The sequence below is a fragment of the Rhamphochromis sp. 'chilingali' genome (assembly GCF_963969265.1).
Source record: "Rhamphochromis sp. 'chilingali' genome assembly, chromosome: 2".
NCBI lineage: Eukaryota > Metazoa > Chordata > Actinopteri > Cichliformes > Cichlidae > Rhamphochromis > Rhamphochromis sp. 'chilingali'.
The window spans coordinates 53965879-53989687 of record NC_137930.1 but is presented as its reverse complement, the minus strand read 5'-3'; the positions used below and the strand labels follow the sequence as shown (position 1 = coordinate 53989687).

Here is a 23809-nt window from a genome sequence, read left to right as displayed (position 1 = left end):
GTGTGGTGTCCTCTGAAAGTCAGCAGAGAACAGCCAGACAAATGGAGGTATATAGGTAGAAATGGGGCCAGTGAGATTGATTGGGGTCTTTTTCATGTCAAGGTGTTTGCACCAATTTGTTTGTGTTAATGGCCGTACACTCTTGGAAAAAACCCCCACAGTCATGTTTATCGTACCACGACTTTTCGTATGGACATCTGCGTTTTGTTTGTGCCACTTGAAAGTGTGAGTGAGTTGTCTAGAGCTTGCTTTTATATGCACAGTTCTTGATGTCATTGTGAAGCACTGAGCCACTCACGCAACCATGCAGGTTCCAAACAGCCCATACAATGGTCTTTTTCAGTGTCGCTCAGGAGGAGGAAGGGGCAAAACAAGACGGCTGCTTAGAAAAGGAGTTGTCAGTAGATGCTGAAACAGCCTTTCCTAATCTGTCTATGGTTTAGTCCGTGGACCTTTTCCATGTGCAAATGATTGAAAAAGCCAGAGAAACAATCAACATTTCAAGGAGATTTGGACGTTGCCACTAAATGACATTCTTAGTGGGAGTTTGGCGATAAATTCATCCTCACAAAATGCCATCAGCTCATGCCACGATAACCTATGAGATTAGGCTTAGTGAATTGCTCTGTCCGCTCTCCTGTCAGTCGCCAGAAACAGCTCATTGTGCCTCGCAAAGTGAAAGAGGCCATTATCTATCTGCAAAGTTGATTACTCGTCATGGTTGGGGGAGTTTTTCTGCAAGTGTGCTGTTGACTGATGTCTGTAGAACAACATGTTGAATTGAAGGTCACAAGAACAAGGCCCCAGAAGGGTTGTAGAAAAGCAAATATTATCTTGCCTACATCACATTATGCTAGTAAACCCCCAGAAAGATGTCTTGCAAACATAGGGCCCATCTTTAGACTATCCAAACAGGCACGCGCCGGCTTCAGATTGAATGGCCAAATGACATCAATCTGCTGTGACTATGGCAGCCGCTTGGATGTCATCAGCACCTTCTGCAGTACTTAACCTCTGAGGACTGTTAAGTGTCTGCTTTCTGACCTCTGACCACTTCTTGTCAGTGCTGCATTGTTTAGAGTTCTGTTCCTGGGAAGATTAGATTAGAACTTTTTTTTTCTGTCCACCTTACATTTCTGTTCCCCTTACATGTAATATTTTGTATGTGTCACTTCACAAGACTAAGAAAACTTGAAGAAACCTTGGTCAGCAAACCATTTAAAGACTGTCCTAGATTTTATGCAGTTTTGGGAACAGCGTAAACGTGAGCAAGACTGGGGAAAGAAGTGAGGGGCGAGGGGCTAATGGTTTAATAGGGCTCTCTTGTGAGCAAAAAGCAACATGCGGACAGCACAAGCACTTTCAAGTGGTCCAAACCCGTGCATTCATTAGCTTCCCGGCCCTTCAGCCTCTCTGCCTCCTGCTGCTGTGTTTGAATAGGTCACTTCAGTGGGTAGAGAGAAGTGTGTCAAGTGTATTACTGTTTGTATGGGCTTTTTTGGGTGTGTTTGGGTGTTCTGTCTTTGTGGACACTGAATGATGAACCATTTAAAAACCATTGTGCTTTCTGAGTTATGCCAGTTTCCTTTATATCAAGGAGCAGATGGGCGAGAAATGAGAATGGATATTCATTGGGAATCTTCCCTTTGTCACACATGCACGCCTGGCTGTGTGCACAGCACTCAGCTCTTGGTGGGTGATCCATCATGACATAGAGACAGGTCAGATGTTCCGCTGGCTAAACACAAATGTCCTGATCAGCGGGCTATTACAATTCTCTGTGGCGGTGTTACAAAATGACATCGCAACATAAGTTAGTATTTTCCTGCTGTCATGGGCTAAATTGCTATGCCAATATATTTCCTTATTAATGTTCTTAAGCTATTATAACATACTGTACAAACGCATGACATTGCAGAAATAATAATAAACTTGCAGCGACAAACACACTTCTCTGTTGCCGCCTTTGTTTTCTTTTTTCTCATAAAGAGTCAATGAAAGGCTGCAGCAGAGAAATTCAAGCCGTGATAGTTGAGATGGCGCAGATGCCACCTATAAGCTACATTTCTGGAAAATTGATTTACTGCATCAGAGCACAGAAAATCTCCTTAGATAGCAGTTACATTGTTAGCCGTTGCCTGGCTGGTGCCAGAATGATGCCAGCGTGGTGCCAGGTGTGGTAGAAAAACTAAAATTGAAGGCAGTGAGTGGATCCCTGCCAGGCAGAGGTGCGCGCCTGTGCCAGTCTTATCTGGCCAAGCGGCACAGAACTGCTACATCTTTTATTTTCAATTTCCTCAACGGATTCATTTTCCAGCCAAAACAAGAAAGCTCCTAACAAGCACATGTGAGTTGTGTTTTCATTAACTTTCACGAGTGGGCAGATGAGTGGCTGTAAGGATTTTCAGGATGCTAGAGTGCATGTTTGTCTGTTGGGAGGCAGAGGGGGGGCTGATTTGGAGTGTCTGTATGTTGATAATACGAGATGTGATGTGCAGAAACTAGACTCCCGTTGTCCTAACGTGTCCTCAAATAGTGCATTTCCCATGTGTCTGTTTCTGAAGTGTGTGGGTTTTTGTTTTAGAAAGCACAAATACCAGCATGTTCCACTCCTGGCACACATTTTGCAGCCAACGTAAACCACATCAATTATAGTGACATTATGAGCTTTTCCACCTTTGATGCACTTTAGCAGCATTCTTGGTGGTGACTTTCTCAGGATTTAGCAGTAAACAAAGCTAATGGAAGCCACAGTGTGGGAAGACAATGGCTGTACTTTGTGAACATGATTGCTATTTGCTTAAAAACGCATTCAGGCATGTCTAATTTGTCATTATTCTTAATGTAAGAATTAGGACAAAGGAAAAGAAAAAAGTACAAAAGACATTTTGCAGCAGAGCAGCTTCATTTTTAAAACTGCGTAAAATAGCGTCCCTCTTTCTCTATTTGCACAAAAAGTTTATTTATCCATGTTACTTGTAAACTTGATTTCTTATGTTTGCTTTGACACAAAGCGTGTCGCTTCAGCTCACAATTCTCTGCATGTGTTTGCTCTGATTTCATCTGGAAGTTTTTGGTGTCTTATGTATATAAGTCATTGTTGATTCTTTTAAAATGCTGGCATACTAGTCCTTTTCGGATATGCTGTCTTCTTTATTTTTCCTAGTTCATGTGGAGTAGAAAAGTTTGTGCACTGAGTAACATGCCAATTTTAGTTCCATAGATCTGTTTAGCAAGAGGGTTTGTGGGTTCTGACAGCACAGAGGAAGAATCAAACATGTTCAATGTTTGATTCTTAAGCAGTAAATAAAGAGCAAAATGTCTTCCAAGCATCCAAGCCACCCAAACTAGCATGCTAGACCTACATCTAAGATTTAAAGCGGATGCTCCAGCACCTTCAGTTGATAAACCTGTAGCTCTGATAGGCTGGTTACTGTCAAATTAGGGTTTTTTTTTTATGTCTTGGAGATATTTACTCAGTAATAAGACAAGAGTGACATCCCACAGCCTCCTAACAACTTCAACACATCCTTTCTTTCATCTCATCCCTGTGTTCATGGTGCAGATGTGAGGAAAGTTAGATACTTAAGAAACTAGCTAGCTCCACAGAAGAGGAACAAGCATAAATGGAGTACAGCTTTTTTTCTTTTTCTTTTTTTTATTAAATGTCATGTAATTTTCGAGCAGCTCTAAATATCACCAAACACACAAACTTTCTGGGCAACGTTTTTGCCAGCTAAATCAGCAGCTGTTGTACTTTCCGGGGAGATGAAAATGTGACAGTGTCAGAAATGGAGAAAGATGTAAGACAGGAGTGGAGAGATGGGAGAGAGCTTGCTTTCAGAAGTAACTGCTCAACACGTGAAATTTGATAAAGAGGAAATGTGAAGCTTCTATTTAATGTCCTCATTCATTTTCGAGGTTTTAAGTCGGATATTGGATGTGTACAGCACACGTTACTGAAGTTGTGTTCTTCCATTTTGTGAAACATCACAAACTGAAGTATAATAATTTTGTGTTATTCAAAGAAAATACCAGGCAGTTTATTGCCGGATATTCAGGTTAGTTTGCAACAGTGTTTCAGGTTTACTGTGATTCAGTATGGTTACATCAAAGGTAGCAATTATTATTATATATAATATTTAATGGGATGATGTTTATTAGTTTCACTCACCTAATTTACCTTTTATACAAACATTATACGGTCAAGGGTTTGGAAATCAGCCTTTAATCCACAAAAAAACAGTGAATATTAGAGTAGCAGGTCATTTTGGGTACAAGTCCCATTTTGGAAACCATGCTCAAGGAATGGAAAACTACCTTTTCAAAAACACAGAACTTTGAACAATAAGTAAAGGAAAGAAATCTGGTAACATGTAGAGAGAATGTCAAAGTCTGATGAATTCATAAAAACTCTGAAGTGCGTTGGGGATTTTTGAATATAAATTTAAATCATTTTTAAAATTATTCAAGTGAGAGACTTGGGTTTTTGGGGGGTTTTTTGCAGAAAGGGTTTCCAGCATACCCCTGCTGAGGAGAAAATTAAAGTCTTTTATTTCCATCGAGCACCTATTGTATACTGTGGAGAAAAAAAACATGGAGAAAACTTTCAGCGCAACTGTTTCAGCTGAACGTCAACCAGTCAAACTGATTGATTGACTGAAATTCCGTTCTGCCTTTAGTGGCATTGGTATTGGATGACAAAACATTTTACCCTCTTTGTATGTTTTATTTCTATTTATTCTCATTTAACTTCTTGCACAACTTCTTTGTGCAGAATGTTTTTTATTCACAGTTGTTGTTCATTTTTTAACACAAATGCCATTTGCTTTCACATGTTGTCGTCGAATGCAATTATCTCGTGTCTTAGAAGTGAAGTTCAATTGCGTAAATACTTCCTGGGGCAGCTGCATGTATCAGTTTCTATGATAAAGTATAATGAGAAACAGAGCGTCAACTCAAATAGCCAAAATACTCGAAACCCTGAGGGAGGGAGAGTATCAACCAGGGGCGGAGCGTGGGGGTGGCTTACGGGGCTTAAGCCCGGGTTGTTTTGTCAGAAGCCCGGGGTATTTTGGAGTGTAATTTTTTCATAGTTAGATGCCTGGCTGACAACTGTATAAAACAAAAAGTACACACAATATTCGAAGCACATAGTGCACACTGTGGGAATTTACGACTGTGCGTGAATCCCCCCCCTGATATTGGTATGATCCAAGCTCAGGCACTAAGCGACTGAGCGAGGGGGCGGGGCAGCTGCTGCCCGTGAGTGCGCTGTTGGAGAGACGGAGCCAGCCATACTAAGGAGAGCTTAAGTTTGACCAGGTACCAAAGCAAATCATTCGTACTGTACAAATAATGTAAATATGACGGTGCATCACGAAAGATTGATATCAAACTGATCACTTGACCAATATTACGTTACTTGCTCTTCAAGTGAATCAACAAATGGCAAAATGAAAAGCCGAACAAATGCTATTTTTTTTAGAGTCTTAGCTTACGTGTGTTTATTTCATATTTTCAGTTCTTACCCTCCCCGACTAAATCGGTTTCAGTTATGTACTGAAACATAAGAATGGACATTAGAGGGTTCTTTCAAAGAAAAAACTCAGGTAAATGTTATTTTATATATTATGCTTTGTATGTTGTTCAGTATATTTCTATGCAAAACAAGAGGGATTTCAGTACACAGCAGGATATTCACATTTGTAACCAGATATTTACATACACTTTAGGGAGAAAACATAAAACATTTTTACTGTACAACATCAATTTAGAGTAAATTTTTGTTTTAGATAAATATTGAAATATATTTTGAATTAGTTAAATTTCAGAATAAAGAGAGACAGAGCTATTTTTATCACTTTCATCAAATTTAGGAGTACATGTACACTAAATTTATTGTTAATTAATAAGAAAACTCCAGACGATTCCATTCTGAGCTGAAGAAGCTTCTGATAGGTTAGTAGAGTCCATGTGAGTAAATTGGTGGCACAGCTGTGGATGCATATAAGGCAAAACACAGAGCCTGTTTCTTTGACATGGGAAAATCAAGAGATATCAACCAAAACACCAGGAACAGAACTGTGGAGCTCCATAAGTGTGGCTCAAGTTTGAATACAATTTGGTGCCATTTGCAATTAAGAAATACAGACAGTTTCTCTCTTTACTCTTAAAGTTAACAAATATGTTTTTATATTTATCAATCTAAAAAAAATAAACATTTAGTCTGATTTGATGTTACAATTAAAAAAGTGTTTTTATCTGAAGAGTAAATATCTGGTTTCAACTGTATATTTGATGATTGTCAGCACAAAGAGGGAGAGAGAGGAGAACGAGGACAGAACAGATGAACAAGAGCAGGTGAGACACACATGTTAGTCAAATGGTTGTTTACCAAAAGTATCACCGTATCATAGGTCCTCATGTATCTCGTACCTAGTGTTTCTTTTTAGGTTTGTTATTTTTCAAATTCTGTATTTATTAAGTTCTGCAGGCTTGTTTGCACAACAAGGCTGAATAATTATATAAACTTTTCTCAATCTAAATAGTGTACTTTGGTAGAATTAAAAAATAAGTGTAGTGCAGGTCTATGATGATTTTTAGTGCTATCATCTAGTTCTGATTCTGGTTCTGTCTTGGTTAAGTCCTCAGTAGTCCTGATTTTGAACTGTTGTAGTCCTGTTTTAATTCTGGATCAGTTCTGGGTCTGGTTGAATTGGGGTTTAGTCCTCGTGTCTTGATGCAGCCCTGACCTTGTTCTGCCTTGCTGCTTAATTAAAAAACTAGTTTAAGGTGTCCTGCACATGTGATATATATTTTTCCCTATATGAAGTCATTCTTTTTTGAACAGAGCCTATTAATCTTTCAGTCATTTCTACACCCCCCCCCCCCCCCCCCCAAAAAAAAAAAAAAAAATCCCACATGCATACTACTCTTTGGGCTAAGCCCCGGGTGTTTCAAATGTCTGGCTCCGCCTCTGGTATCAACCGCATTGTATTTACTGCTCAAGTTGTTTTAATAGAAAACATGAGTGACACACCCTTCTGCAGTCTATTCAAATTATTTGTATTATTTTATAATTGCACACTCCAGTTTTCCCTTTTCCTCTGCCTCTTTGATGTTCACTTTCAACTAACATGTGGTTGTAAATATATTTACAAAGTTATTTCCTTCTCAAGTCTCAGATAACAGGGCTACACGTGGCATTAAGAGTTCTCTGTGTCTATTCAAACTCCCCCTTACCACTTTGCCTCACAACAGTGTTGGTGATTCTCATCAAGGGGTACAAAGTGGCTCAAAACTGGATGAGAAAAGTGATGAATCCTTCTGTTGTTCTCTTGGGATCCTTTACCAACTGCTCTCAGTTTTGCCAATGGCCTCTTCCTTTAAGAGAAAGGAGGCTGCTGATGGAGCACTGTGCACCTCCGCCTCTTTCTTCTACTTCTCTTTTTGCTCTAGACCCTCCTCCTGGCAGCTTCATTGAGAAAACTGTAATCCCTGCTTGGGGGGCAGTGTGTCGTCTGTGCTGATAGCATTCAGAGGGACTTGTAGCGCTCCAATGGGCCCACTACAGAGGAGGCGGCTTGGTGCAACTGGCTGGGTGCTGGGCACACGCCGTGTGGCACAGGCGGATTAGTCCCAGCCCTGGCCCCTTCCCCCCCACCCATTCAGCATCAGCCTCCTTCAAACGACTATCCCACTCTGCCCAGAAAAACACAGCAGGCTGGCAGAAACAGATTACAGATCGGCACATGGAAAAGCACATATTCCGTCCTTGAAAATGCTTCCCATTTCCCCGCTGTTCCCAAATATGCAACCTCAAACCTCCAGCCTCCATTACGCCATGTGTGAGTTCTGACTCAGGAAAATTGAAACTTCCTCAGAGCTTTTTCCTGTGGACCCCAACAACAAACATCTATTTTTGCTTTTGGTGGTTCATCAGCTACATTTCTGAAATCCAAGATCACTTTTAGTCATTACTTACTCAAGAAGTCTTAAGAAAAGAATGTCTTTAAAATCTGTCCAAGTAGATAAGAAGCCCGTAAAACATGGAATATCAATGAGCCAGTGACATATTTTTTTCAAAAGATAAAACAAGGTCTCTTTTTGCCAAGGAATACCCAGTTGAGCTGTGTCGTACACCCCTGTGGATCAGGTGTTTGATTGTATCTTGCCTGTCAGGGAGAACCGGGAACTGAAATCAAGAATGATAGAGGTCTAAACTAAAGATTAAGTGAGACCTCACCTTCCAGACTTGCTGCACTCGAGGGAGACTGACAATATCCAATAAAAAGACACAGTTTCTTTCACCCTTGTATTTTTCATTTAAAAAAATAAATAAAGTGAAAGTGTGAACTCGTGGTAAACACAACTTTAGCATTCCCGAAGCCACAGCTCCTTCTCGAGATTACATTTATTTTTTTACATCGTATGTGTTCACTCAGTGGAATAATCATAATAGGTTTAACTTAAATAACGTGTTAGTTAGAATAAATCCCAGGGAAATACTTGTTTTCCTGACTCTCATTCAGTGGATCGTAGCTAGCTGGGGGTGATTTGGAGCCACAGGGAAAGAAGACATGACTCAGAAATGTGGCATAGTGTTTTTTATTTGGAGGGCCCAAAAATCAGACCAGCTGATCTCAGTGTCAGTCCACATGAGCTGGTAGTTCAGGTAATACTTTTGTATGCAAAATTCATGTAGAGCATTTTATCTAAGCTGTTTTAAGCTGCTTGAACTTGCTGTGTATCTGCAAGCCACTTTGCAGCCCACCCCTAGCAGAGCTCCTTCCTTCGTGCTGTATCTGACTTAAAAAGTGTCATTTTAATCATTCATTAGTGTTTATTAGTCCATGATCCTGTGTTCTGTTCTCGGTGTCTCTACTGCTCTCCAGCTTTCCGTGTGGAAGGGCAGGGAGGTCCAGAAACAGAGCCATACTGTCACTTTTAAATTACCGCAGACTGGAATATTAGACTTGTTTTCATAATACCGTATTTAACCGAAATACTTATGGTTGCAAACACACCAGATACCTATTGCACCAGCTTAGCACATTCCACTTTGTCTGAACACAGACATCGCATTTGTCAATGACTCAACACATTAGCTTATTTGCACGTCACTGTCACATGCAGAGCGATAGTAATTGAGTGATCCCTGTTATCAAGTGAAAGCAGAGGTCTGAGGTGGAAGTTAAGACAGAAAAGAGGTGGGGATGAGAAAGGGGAGATGGTGAGAGTATGAAAGCATTAATTTTCAGCAATAAGTGCATTCTTAGCAAGCTGTGCTGGTGTGATTAAGACTGGATGTCACAGGAAGCACTCCCCATTGATCCGCTGCCAGTAGAGACCATCTAGTCTTTCATTATGGCAACCAGTTTGTTAATTAGAAATCAATCATCCCCTCTGCTCTATGCAAGCCCCTTCCCCACCAGCGTGCCACTCTCCTTCCACCAAGCATTCATACCCAAAAGCTACAGAGGCGTGTCAGACTTTGACTGATGTCAGTACTTTTTCACTTAGCTGGCCATAATTTGTAACTTTCACGCCAAGAAAGAGCAGGGAGCTGAGAGCAAAATAGCGTGGCACTTCCTTTCCAGCTGCCAGGAAGTCTTTGAGTTCTTGAAAGACTTTGACAATTGGAATTCATATTCGCCAGATGAATAACAGCTATCATGTTGTCTTTTGGCTGTGTGCACTTGTATATTTTCAGGAAGAGACCTGTAGGTTCAGAGGACACTTTTTGATGACTGTTAAAGTCATTATAAATCTGATGAACTGTTTTAACTGTTTTGATCCATAAAAAAAATCACGGATAAGCCGACGTGTTGACGAAGCATATGGTTATGTAATGTACTGCTGTTCTGAATAAAAGAAGCATAATCTACAAAATAACTCACAGTTAAAAAATAAACACGATCTCCCAAGTATATACATAGAACAAGTGTTATTAATAGAGGAAAATGTTGTGTAAGCAGAAAGGCGTAGGAAAAGTGGGTGTGGAAAAGACGCTAAGATGTAGTAACAGAGCTGGGATGAAAAGTGAACCTCTGTGAAATGACAGTTCCATTATTCATATTAGCGCTATTAAATCTGTGATAGTAGGAATATGGTCGGGACTGCTGTTAGCCGAGAATACACTAAGCATGTGTGTGAGTTACTCCTGTGTGCACATATCGGAGCACAGATGTATACATACTGTTTTTGAGCTCCTGTGTGCACATGCATCCAGTAGTAGTACAGTAGCAGTAGTAGCAGAACAGCTGTGTTTTCAGAAAGCCATGTCCAGATGTTCCTGGGCAGTAGGCATTAAAAGCTAGGTTAGTGTATTACAGGCACAGGTGGGAAAAAAAGAGCCATTGTAGACGAATTCTGTGCATCAGATTAAAAACATAAAAATACATAATTTTTTTATCCTGGCCTTGGTTAATAAAATATCCCATTGTTACTTTCCATCACTCTGTGTCAAGAGCTTTCCCTAGAAGACATAACTGTATTGTGTAAAAACTCTGAGTTTTAAAAGCCATGAATTTTGCATGGACAGAGAGCTGACCTGCTTTTTGGAAGTCATAACAGCTGAAGTTCAACATGAAGTGGGCACATTGTGGTTTTTTTCTGTTGATGAGGCTCAAACTGTTCAAAAGTCCACGTTCATAGCCTGATTAAAAACTGCAGTTTGATGTGTCAGCCCATGAGGATGGCTAAGACGAGGGCAGGTGCACCTGGTGTTACTTATTCTCTTTCATCTCATAAGCCCTAGTGAGTCTGGAATATGTAATGTTGGAAATATGAGGATGTAAATTCAGGGAAACACTAAACAGCAGGATTTTATTTAAAAAGTTTTTTTTTTCACAAACAATATGAAAATATTCACTTTTTAGGCTATTTCATCTCAGTTGGAAATAATTCAATATAAGCAGTGTGATTTCATTTTAATAAAACATGACGGCTCCAAGACACTGGCGTTTATAAGGTTTTGTCTATTTGTCTCCTTGAAAGTGAAGTGAAGTCTGTGTTGTGTGTCTCCAACAGCACACTATCTCTCAAATAAAACTTTTCACTACCTGACTCTTTGCGTACATCCCAAAAGGTTGTTTCTGTTCATCTGGATGTAGCGTTTTCTTCAGTCTCAGCCGACTACAGGTTTCAACAACCTTATAAACAGTACATTTGTACAATGACTGAAACCAGCCCACTGAAGGAACAATGGGCTGTGAGGTCAGTTCCTTGATCATTAATATGCAAATTCTCATGACCATTGATCAACAACCACTGATCAAAGACCACTGATCAATGGCCATGAGTACCATTCACAGAGAGTTGGGGAATGGCTGCAATCACAGCATTGTAAGATTGCAAAATATGTTCCCATTAGGCCCCCTCCTCGATTCAGAGATGGTCTTTCCCTTTTCACGTAAATGGCCTCCTTGACTCCTCGCTCAAACCAGCGTTCCTCCCTGTCCAGGATGTGTACATCCTCATCCTTGAAAGAGTGTCCACTGGCCTGTAGGTGTAAATAGACTGCAGAGTCCTGGCCTGACGAGGTGGCTCTTCTGTGTTGTGCCATCCACTTTGCCAGAGGTTGTTTGGTTTCCCCGATGTATAAATCAGACCCGATCCTTGGGGTGGACTAATTTTTGGCGCAACGTGTTTTGGGGTTTAGAAGCCACATAGACTCTGTGTTTAGAAAAAATGTGTCTCAACTGTTCCAATAGTCCTGACACATACATTGTTTATAGCGCTATCTGTACTGAACCCAGGAAATTATTACCCAGGAAAGTATTTTTTTTCTTTCTCTTCATTTGTAATTGATTCCACTTAATGATGAAGATTGAGATACTGATTTCCAAATCTAAGCATCTTCACACCAAAGAGTGCAAAACACACATACATTACAAATTCTGTTGTCTTACTTTGGATTTACCACCTTGTCACTTATATTGATGCATTGATGCAAGACAGAAGTGTTTTGGATATGCAGGCCTGTAGGAAATTTTAGAGCCTTTGAAATGCTTTAACTTTCATTTGATGTGAGGTTTGGTGTTTGGTGTTTCAACCATTGGTTGGTTGATTGACTGGACAGAGTACAAAGTTTGTGCTTCATAATTTTTACTTTTTTTTCCTGGCATGTCAAAAAAAGTTGTAGTTTGGTAGGCCAAACAAAACAGATAAATGTTTCAGTCATTAGTTTTAGTCTCTGTCATTTTAAATGCCCATCTAAATCCCTGCTCTACGTTGGGCTAAAGTCTCAAGGCCTTGCTTTGACAGATGCCTTCCTGGCACAGATGACTCAGTTGTGAAACAGTTTAGTTTACACTCCTTGTGGGAGATAAACCAGTTGTGGAAATATGATAAACAACTTTTAACCCTTGTGTGGTGTTCATATCTTTATTACTCAGCCAGTGTTCATTGGTCTGGTGGACCCGCTAGAGTTTTGGCTTTCCAAATTAACACTATCAAACAATTTTATGTTAAATTACTCAACAGATGTTTACTTCATCCCAATTACAAACCATATGAACAGCAAACATGGTTAATTTTTTCCCTTTACCTTTGTTAGATCACATTTATGAATTAATGTGCTTCTCTTTTTTCTTTCTTTTTTTTTTATAAAATGTTATAAAAAGCCCCTCTCTCTTCCAAAATCAATTGGATGGCCCTCGCCATCTTTTGCCATCTTGTTCAGTTGTGATAAAGAACCACACTGGCAAAGTCTTATTTATAATATTTATGCCCCTAATTTGCCAGTGTGGGACAGGGTATGAGAAAATAAAATTTGGATCCCTCAAGAAAGAGGGTAAAATGTGTGAGGTGTAAGAGCAGACGGTGTTGATAGTTGAATTTTCAACAATGTTGCAACTTTGTGCGGGAGCAGGAGGGGAAGAAAACACTATCAGCAGCACCAGAAAGGAGGAAGACAGAGTGTGGGAACACAGGACCTACACTTTCAACACTTTTATTAGACCTGGGTCCAGTGGACCCGAACACCTTGTATGTAATGTAAATGTGTGGGGGGAGGTACAGTATGAGGCCATTGAAAATTTGTTCGGATTTATGTTCTTCACAGAAAATAAGCCAAAGCCAATGAATTTCAGGTTGAAAAAATAATTAATTGTTTAATTTTTCTTTTGAAAAAAACTGAAAACGGGTCTCACAGACCCGAACACCATACAAGGGTTAAACAAAGCAACCTGGTGTCCCTGACTGGGACATCAAAACTGTCATTGACGTTATGCCTAACAGTTCACAGCTTGGCCCTCATTGTCTCCTTCCTTTTTTCCTATAGGGTAGCTCCCAGTGGAGCAGGTGAGATGGAAAGGGAGTTATGCAACAGTGCTGTGCATGTCCAGTGTCTGGATTTGGTCTGTGTTTTTGTCTGTGGTTACTATTTGTTTGTATGTTGCTGTGAAAGCAGATTACTGTACGATCAGGTGTCTTTTTGATGAGTTTAGAGTCAAGTTTGGATTATATTACAGTACAGATTTGTCAGTGTGTGTTGTGTGTCTCAGCAATATGCAAGAAGTTGTGGTTTGGGTTTTACCCAACTTTTCAGGCTAACTCAGCTTTTAATGTTTTCCTGCATTCCTTGGATTTTCTCTCTGGAAGGCATATGCAGTCGCAGCTTCCCTCTGTAACATTTTACCAACATTAATGTGATTATATTTTGTCAGTTTCATGATTAGCATTTTGATCACCTTGGCTTTTCATGTCACGTTTGCATGTTCAGGATGGCTTTGACAAGTGACGGAAGACGCTTTGCTTGTCAGGCCTGGATAGCTGAAGCTTTTTTCTGTCTACAGAACACATGGTGTTGATCATAAGGACAGCTCACTCTCCAGTCCTGGCAGCCACCACGCGACAGAGGGAAAGAATCATGGTGTTCTTGAACCCGATTACAATATAACCCTTTATAGCAACCACCAATTATGCATCTGACGCTGAACAACATTCCCTTCATGGCGAATGTTTTGGATTTTGTTTTAGCAGTTATATTTATATAACACTTGCCTGCTGCTTTAGGTTACAGTTGTATTAGGCTATTTCTTGCATTTTTTTCCCCTTGTACATACAATCACTTTCTTATCTCATGCTTCTCATCATATGAAAATTTCTTAACAAGATGAAGACCAGGTAACAGAAGTGCAACCTATCAAAACCAATTATGAGTCTCAAAGCAGAGCTGGGTAATGATACGGGATCTGCGTGCAGTTTGAGGCCTCTGTACAATGAAATAATGAATAATGTTAAAAGCTCAGAGAGATGATGTGCTATCAAAGCTAATCTCAGGTAAAGAGAACAGCCTTTGCGTTGTCTAAGCTATGAAGTCTCTTCTGTCATGACTTATTTTGCCTCGCTGATTGGTGGACATGCCTTCCCACTGGGGTTGTGTATTCCTTCTAAGTCCAGTGTAAGCATTTTAGCACCACGAATAAAAAGGACATAAAACACTTACAGATGGTGGAAGTGGTACTTAACAAAGGAAAAGCCCCTAAAGTAGAAACATAAATATTACAATGTGAAAACCTTCGATTATTGTAAAATAATTTACCGAGGATCCTTTTGGTGGATCCCGTACACACCTGCTCATGTTTTCACAGTGAACATTGTATGCATTGTATGAGAGCTGCACAATGAAGTGTGATTGTGAGGCAGATTATGTGTGAGGAACAGGATGCTTGTGACAGAACTGCCTCTTCGCTCCTGTTTTTTCTCCACGGCTGTTGCAGGGGTGAAGCCAAGTTAGGCGGGCAGTAAAGGCTTCAGCTCCCCTCTTTGGTAAACAGAGTAGAACCTCAATAGAAGAAACTGGATCGAGAACAGAAATTGGCTGTTATCTCTGGCAGTGATCATGAAAGGACACGTATCCTGCTCCCAAGAGGAAAAACTGCTTTCTCTGAGCCTTTTTTCAGAAAAGGTTATACATGTTGTAGTTAAGCAGACCTGTAGAAGCTCTGTGGCTGATAGGTTGTCTGTGATCTAGTGTTTCACAGCAGCAGATGGCGGTGCCAGCAGGCCAGGGTGGTGCCAGAAGGTTACGCAATGGAATGATGCCTCTAAAACCTGACTCGAACGCCACATGACACATATATGTGCAGAAACACACTTCCCACACAATCTTCTGAAGCTGTAAGGAGAGACTTAGACTTGGGTAATTCAGATGGCCACGAACACGCTGTCCATTTAAAGCTCCAATCTTTGCTTTCTTCATTGTCATTGGTAACAGCAACCTATCCTTCATGGTGTCACGGTCAGGTGACTGACAGTTTGAACCATTTCAGGAAGCTCAGAGTGAAGTGGCACCCCGACACTGGCATGGCCATGGAAACAGATGGAACTATAGCTTCCCTGTGATCTGGCCTCCATTTCCTGGTCCTCTCTGGGGCACGTGTGTGTCTGCCAGTGGGATATGGGTCAGATGGTCGGCTATCTTTATCCAGATCGTTGCCAGGAAAACCTCCATCCATTTGGAAACAAAAAGGGCATCCTCCTGGGATGGAGGGAATTTCATTGATAATATATTCTCTTGCACTGTCTGTACTCTGATGTCTTGCTAAAATGACTTTTTCAGACTCTTGCTTCTTTAAGCTGTACTTTCAGCCCCTGGCATAAAAGGGAGCAGCTGTATCAGATTTTGTCAGAACCTCCTTCTAAAGTCATTTCTTTCCATTTTAGGTATTTTCAATAGGTTTATTTGAGACTTGTGCAAGTGAAGTGAAATTGGGTGAGGCTAAAGACTGGTGGGTGTGTCTGTACACAAAGAGCAGAAAGGAGCTGTTCAGGCCATGCCAACCACATAGCCACTTCAATGCAAACACACTTGTCCGTGATGTAAGTCAGGTCTTCTTTGAGACCTCCAGGACTTCCTGTCCAGCTCTAGTTTAATCCCTTCCCATACTTTTTTTTCTTTATTTCTAAGAATGAGCTCATGCCACATGTTGCCAAGTACAGTACCGATTATGCTTTGCTGCACCATAAGGAGACATTACCATGGCTTTTAAAATGCCACTGGGTGCTATTTTTCTGGACCCTGTTGTAATTGCTGACCCAGCATACAGTGATCCATGCACATTAGTTTGGAATTTCCAACATGAGCATTTGGTTTGTGTTTGACAGCTTAATACACCCATTTTTTTCTCAAGGAATTGGCCAAACCTTCTATCATTCATGGCTCTCCTCTCACTGTTTGTACTATATATAGGGGAAAAAAAAACAGGTTCTTTGTCTAGCACCGTTACAGTCATGTCTAAAGGCAATAGCACACCTCTGGGACTAGTGTAAAACCATACTGTAGTATCTTGTAAAATGTAAATACCTATTCACTGTCTTCTTCCAGTGCCTTGTTGTTCCCACGTTGAGAATGCTTTTATAGGATTCAGGAGAGCGTAATGCACTCAGGCGATATGATAATGCAGCCCTGTTGTTCTTGGTTAGCAGCTGGCTACAAGAACTCATTGAGAATCCTAGGTGAAAAATTAATCATACAAATTCAAACCAAGATTTGCTCAGACAGAACAAGTAGTGTAGTGTTTAGCACATGCATACATTTAAATGAAAAGTAGGCTTTTCTTTTATTTACTCGCAGTTTTTCGTGAACATATTTTTGCAGAGTAGACTGTCACAGAAGATTAGTTTAACATTACCAGTTAGTCATCATTCTCTCTCTGTGTGTGTGTGTGTGTGTGTGTGTGTGTGTGTGTGTGTGTGTGTGTGTGTGTGTGTGTGTGTGTGCCTACTTGATCTCTGAGAGACTTGTCAGCAAAGGATGTGTATTTTGTTGCGTTGTGTGGTGCTCTGATACTTCGTGCCCTAACATTACTCCTGGTGGATCCCAGGAAGTGAAGAAAGCCCTGGGCCCATCAATAGTTGAGCGGTAGCACGGTTGTGTGTGTCTATAATGAGGCATACCACATCGCACCATCAATATTACATACTGGCTTAGGGCCAAGAGATGTGCTCTGTGGTGTGTTCCAGTATAAAATATGAGAATCTGTATGTGGGTATGAGTGCTATGCATACAGTGTAATGAGGATTTTGCAAGATCTAAGTCAAGAGCACTTGCAGGCATGACACTTGGACCTAGCGTGTGCCTCTTGAAATTTGAAACATGAAGGTTCACCAACGTATGCAGGCCTTGTTAATGTTTAGTAGCTCATTTGTCTGTAGAAACCTTCTTCTTCCTTCCTAAACACAACAAGAATCACATAACCAAAATTTAATTAAGAACAGAAGCACTAAAAAACAAGTAGCGGCCGGCCCACATGCTGTAAAATACCAACTTGTTGTAAAGCATTAAATAGCAAAGGTTTAGCGGAAGAAAACATTAAGGCAGGGTTTTCCTGTATCCTGCACGGGATTGAGCGAGGACATGCACACAGCAGAAACTGCTCAGACACATGCTAAAGCATGCTAAAGATCTACTGACCTATCCCCATTTACTAAGCTAGCAGTCAAAATTGATACAGCAAATACAGAGTTAACACACACGTATTGTTCTTTTTTTTAAGTGTGCACTTGACATGTAAACCAAAGATTAGTCCTTACTACAGGAAAAAGCCTAAAGTTCAATATAGAAGTTTGCATGAACAGCACTAGCCTGACACTCGGTTTGTTCATATGTGAGGAAACAATGCACATGGAAAAATACATACCCAAAAACACAGAACCTGCCTACGTGTTGAATGAGACTGTTGGTATTAATTTCACCTCTTTTGCCCGCCTCATGGCTTCTCATCCCCCTCGGCCAAGTGAACATTGCTCAGAAATGAAGTATGGACAAGAATGTTAAGGCTACCATCAAAGGCCTCCCTTTAGATCTGTGTGCGTGTCTGTGTGTGTGCTCGTGAGTGAAGCAGCCCCACAGGTGATTGGATCTGATCTGATCTGATCTGATTGGCTCATCTGTCTGATGCATTCCACAGGCGAGTGAGAGAAGGTTGTTAGAGGCCTTTCTAAATAATTTAGATCCTGGATTTGTATTGATCAGGTAGTGCTGCTCTCCACGGGCCACTCCAGTACCCCTTCTTTCTCCATCCTTCTTCACCCCTGTTCTTGTTTTTCCTCCTCTCCACTCTTTCTCCCCCACCCCATGCTCTACATCAAACAGAGGTACACTGCTGCGAGGGAGCAGAAAATGCATGAGAAAGGAGTTGATGGGGAAAGTGCAGGGAAGAGGATTTTTCTTTTACAGCGATTCCTCAATGGGAGTGAAGCTGTAGGAAAGGTGTAAAGCGCGGCTAAAGAGAGAAACGGCACAATGAAGGCAGGGGGAAAAAAGTCTTTTGTTTGCTGTATTTGTGCAGCACATGTAAAGTTGTCTGTGGAGAGTAATGGAGTGTGCGTAACCTTGGTGATGCAGGTCAATGGAAGTGCAGAAATGAGCGTTTTGTGCGTACTGAGCCTGGTCCAACTTAGTCCATTAAACTCAGTCATTACTCCATTAAATACTGCTTCATGCCATGGCCTTGGATCAATACTGCATAATGTAAAGACTGATAACATGTCTTAACCACACAGTGGAACGGATTTGTTGAATGGGTAATGTATTCGTGGAGGGATAGAAAAATAGCACAAATGAGGAGGACATTTATGCATAGTATGAACATGATAACTGCTTTTTGCTTTCTTTCTTTCTGTTTTTTTAATAAGAAAGACCTTTTCTTTGCATTCTGCAGATAGGGATGTGTTAGAGGTGCACTGAGCAACATGGAGCGAATATGATAATGCTTCTGTTGCCAAGCAAAATATGTATCTTTCTCAAAATACAGCTTCGTGTACACGCTGTACATGCTGATAGAATTTGGCAGTGCTCAGAGCAGACAAGCAAAAGGAAATTACTTGTTGCTCACAGAGTGTTATTAGAGCCAGCTATTTTTTTTTCTTTTTGTGGACAACCAAGCATTTCTAATATTAAATTTTAAAAAAAGCAATCGTCTATATTTTAAGTGTAAGGCTTTTTATATTGACCAGGAGGGACTGCAGACAGCTCTCCCTTTTGACTGGTTAATATTTGCGACCATGATAACATTTATTTCTGACATATAAAACAAACAAACCAGTATCTACACATACACATTCATGCAGATATGTGGTCAAGACAAATAAACAAAATCTCGATACCATGAAAAAACCACTCAGTCATCAAGTGTGAAATAGAAATAAAGCGTAACTGGTGTTTTTATATCTTGTTTACACTGTGCTGTAGAAGTTTGCAAAGTGGAGTGGATGACAGGGACTATAAAAAAATTACTCTTCCATACACAATTAATAATATGAACTGCTATGTAGGAAGTGTCAATAACGCAATCATTTTGAGCGCGTTCTCATCCCAGGGCATCACAGTCTTTCCATCAGATGCGGCTGGGGTTGCAGAGCTGTGCAGTCCGATGGCTTCAGCGGACGCTGAGACGTAATTTTCCTTCTTTATAGGGCGGTAAAATCCTCATTTGGAGGTTGGCGAATTGGCAGTGAATTAAATCACTGGAGACGGTGGTTTGTGTCTGGTTTGTGAGCTGTCTGTTTTGCACTTTGTTTTTTCCTCCACTCTCTAATTAGTTTTGTTTTCAGTCTATCGCTCTTTTTATTTTTTTAACTTTTGCTTTTACTCTCTGATTAGGTTTAGACAGCAAAAAGTATTTGGTTATGTTTAGGCACCAAGAGTTAGATAACAAGAACAACAAACCTTTTATTAAGTCCCAAATTACAAAACCATAGAGAAACAAACAGAAGTCCAAAAGTAATAATTGGGGCTGGGATTAGAGAGAGCCTCTGGAAAATATGTTACTTCAAAAAGGGACAAAAGGTAAGACACAACTGTGTATATACATGGAGGACTGAGACAGGTGGAGAGCGAGACACAGCTGAAAACAAATGGGGGGGAAGACAGGAAGTGGAACTAACACAGGACATGAAGGATAACTAACCGTCAAAGTAAAACAGGAAGTAATCCAGAGACGAGACGCTACACACAGAGATAAGACTGACACTAGATCTTAATAACAGCCACAGAAACAGTAACAGAAAGATGAGACAGAAGGAACAGAGAAAGAAAAGCTGAGGCGACTAAAATAACTACAACGAATAAAAAACAGAACATGAACCAAAACACGCTGTCTACAGTAACAAGAACAAAGACTCACTGTATGCTGGAATAATAAAGAAATCAAAACAGGAAACAAAAACTCAAGTTAACGATAATTAAAAACCTCAAGCACTAGAAAAACAAACTAAATTTAAAAAAGTGTAAAGCGACTCAAAAAGCAGACCAAGGGGACCATGACAAAATACTTAGTTACCTGCATGGTTTGCTTTAAAATAGGCCTTTCATAACATTAACCCTTTCAACCCAAATTAGGCTCACTCATTACATTTAAATTGCGACAAGTTGAGAAACAGTGTGTCACAGAACTGGAACTAAAAGCCTATCTGTGAGGAGATGCCAGCAGCTGGAAAAAAAAGTGGAAGTCCTTGAAATGAGCTTTAGATCCTGTTACTTGAGTGGATGTTTCTCAGAGAAATCATCAGAGCAACATAAAAAAGTACAAAACTGACTGTTTTATACTGTAATGGAGCAGAGAGAAGTTGTATGTACAGTGTGTATACTATTAGTAAACCCTGTATATACTCCTTGTGGAGTGCTGGATCCCTGTGCAAAAGTTACGACAGAAAAACAAAGGAGGAAACGTCCGGATACAGTAAGGAGTGTTGTGGGATGAATTATTGAGGGTTTGATATGGAGGAGAGAAAGGGAGGGAAGAGATGGACTGAACTCTGCTCCTAAGACAGGGTGTAACACGTCCGACATACACAGACATGCGGCGAACACACACATTCAGAGACACACGCACAAGCGTCTTGTGCGAGGACATGTTAATGGAGTCGCCCAGTCAGACAGCCAGGCAGGCAGACGGGGCCACACAGGAGTCAGCTCTGCCCAGAATTCCACAGTGTAACGCACCAAACCCAGAAGAATGAACACCCTGAGACCCAACTGACATGCTGCTATTCTTACTAAAACACAGTCTCGCTGTGGGTGTCGCCTCATTTTCCCATTCAGTTTTCCTCCATAAGCAGGGGGATTCCAGGGTCAGGAAACAACAATGCCTTCATCTTTCTCAGCCGCAAAGGATTTTATTCCCTGATGTGTAAAATGGTTTTGTCTTCTGTTTTTGTTTTTTTTTTTGGTGGGGTGTGTGTGTTCCTCCTTTGAGCCACGGGCTGTTCCTTGTACTCTGCTCTGTCTGGCTGGAAACAGTCCAGTGACTGAGCCCTCTTCCTCCAGTGATGCAGCTGACTCTGTGGTCCCATCACTCAGGGCCCTTGTTTACCGGGTGGATCAATAGTTAACGTGCTGCGGGATACACTGAGCTGTAGATGTGTTCAGCTGGATAACACACTCCCGGGAGTTTTCTGATCTGTGGCTGTTTGTGGTGGGCTGGGAAGAATAAAGGCTTAGCAAAGCTATCAGGGTTACAGCCAATTAGCTCATCAGTCTGTTCTAATATGGTTGTCAATACGACAGGCTTTGATTAAAGCACTGTGATTTGTTGAGGATGAGGTAGATTACATTCTGCCACCATTTTTCTCTGTAAAAGGTGAGGTGGGGATATTCTGCTGTTTTCTGGTTCAGCAACCTTTAAAGTAACTCATACCCTGGTTTAGCACATGTTTTAATAATGCTTCTACTTCTGTCTGAATATATATATATGTGTGCAAGTGACCTTCTAGATTTTGCTTTAACACCTCCATGCACTCTCCTCTCCTCCTGCAGGGTGTTTGGTCTTGTTGGCATCCCATTTAATGGCCAGTTTACCTTTCCATGTGCTAACACCTGATGTGATTAGCAGCAGGACGTTAGTGAGCTGCTCTACATACTTCCAAACATCCTGTCCACACACGTACATCACGCCTGCTAATTATCTGCTTAGCCTGCAAATGAAGCGTAAATGCAACTTAGTAATTGCGATCTCTGACACCTAATCGGCGTTCACAGTTCATCTTCCTGTATTCATTTGAGGTGTTAATACAGGGGTGGTGAAACAAATAACAGCTGGATGCATTATATTTAAAATGTTTCTGGGAGTAACTCTCAGCTTCACCAGCAGTAAGCATGTTCCTTTTTTCTCTCTCTCTTCAGTAACCATCTCCACCAGTGTATCCTTCGATGGTCTCCTGGTGACTGGCCTCTACACCTCAACACCAGTCCAGTCGGCTCCCATTCCTGCTCCAGCTGCTTTTGGCTTTGGTGAGTCTTGTTTCTTTTGCCAATACAAGCTGCTTTTTTTTATTATGCTTTTTAGTACTAGCAAACCCTCAGATACCCCGAGAAGTGTCTGCTGGGACCACGGAGTATTACGATCCAGCTCAGTGATCCACATCCGTTCCCAGACTCAGCATAAGGCCACTTCCCTTCTCTGGTTATGACAGGTCGTGATGGATGAGGAGTCAGGATGATGTGATCAAGGGTTCGGTCAGATGGGTTTTCATTGATGTTTGAGAGAACAAAAAAAAAACTGAATATGAGATAGATATGAAGAGCAAAGCAGCAAATGTAGAGCTTTCTAAAAGATTAAACTTAAAATAACAAGTGATCACCAGGCCAGCTTGCCAAATGTTGGAGTAAAGGCCCAGTGGACGGGCTGATTTACAATTTTTTTTATCCAGAGATGCAAATATAGCAACAGTTTAGGTGGTAGATGTTGCTATTAAACTGGATGAAGTTTGCAAACAACTTATCTTATTCTTTGTCCGCCTTTCCTTTGCATTGTCTGCATGCTCTGCTCTAATGATACAAATTGAATCTCTCTTTATCCTTAAAAGATTAAAGCTAAACTTATAAGTCTTTACACTTTTGACAACTGTAATCGAATTACACTGTAAGCATGCAACTGAAATGCATTAAGTGCAACTCTTTTTTGGACACACAACCAAGATTTGTAGACTCAGATGAAGTATTTGCGGATGGAGCCCTTGTGTGCACGGATGGGGGCTCTTTTGGTGCAGTGGAACAGCTATAAAGAACTCCTTAGAGAACAGGGCTAGTGTCCCAGAACTGCTGCGCAGTGGGCTCCCTTATCCTGACTAACTCCACTGTTCTTCAGACTTTGACTTCACTCTGGCCAGGGCAGTTCTTCACTCTTGGCAGCTCTGTTTACTGGGGAGGCATCCAAGCACGGATTGCGTCACCTTAGCTTCACTCTAATTACTTGAAAAGTTTTAAGGATACGCCTACCCTGATAGGCAGCAGCTTGTGGAACGGTGACTTTCTGTAAGATGTGTGTTTAAGTAAGTCTACAAAGTCTTCCGTTACAGCATGTGTAATCTGTCTGGGTTTCGCAGTGCCAGTTAGACATTTGGTCCTCAGCTGAAGAGCTTTCTGCACTTTGTCTCTCTGCTCTAATTCTCCAGCCACCCCTCCCACTGTGGGATTCAGGACTCCATGGAGCAGCAGGCACATGCAAAAGCAGTCTTGTCATAGAGGAGATTCTGAATGACGATTTAATAGATTTATGGTTTTATTTTCCCTTCGATTAATTTTTCTGCGCATTTTTGAGGTACACTGGGATTTTTTTTATGATCGAGTGATAGAAACTTTGCAGAACATGGTGGTCCACTTAGCCGTTGAAGGCTGCTCAGCGTTGGAAGGGCTGAAGACATTCTCCTAAAGAGAACGTCCTTTATTAATAAGCTCATGGAAACTTGGTGACTTAACAGAGAGCCAGCGTTTTCCCAAAATGCTTTGAAGATAATGCAGTGGAACAATAATACAGTGTGATGCCTCTTCATGTCCAGTGTTGTGACAAATATAAAT

General features: G+C 40.9%; 1 protein-coding gene across 2 annotated transcripts in view; it reads left to right on the top strand.

Moving 5' to 3' along the window:
- Nucleotides 1-23809, top strand: part of reln (reelin) — a 103828-nt gene that overhangs the window by 3549 nt on the left and 76470 nt on the right. For both annotated transcript variants that reach the window (XM_080875776.1, XM_080875775.1), the window contains exon 2: nucleotides 22136-22243. In XM_080875776.1, the coding sequence (XP_080731902.1) occupies nucleotides 22136-22243 (108 nt within the window). The remainder of the gene's footprint in view (nucleotides 1-22135; nucleotides 22244-23809) is intronic.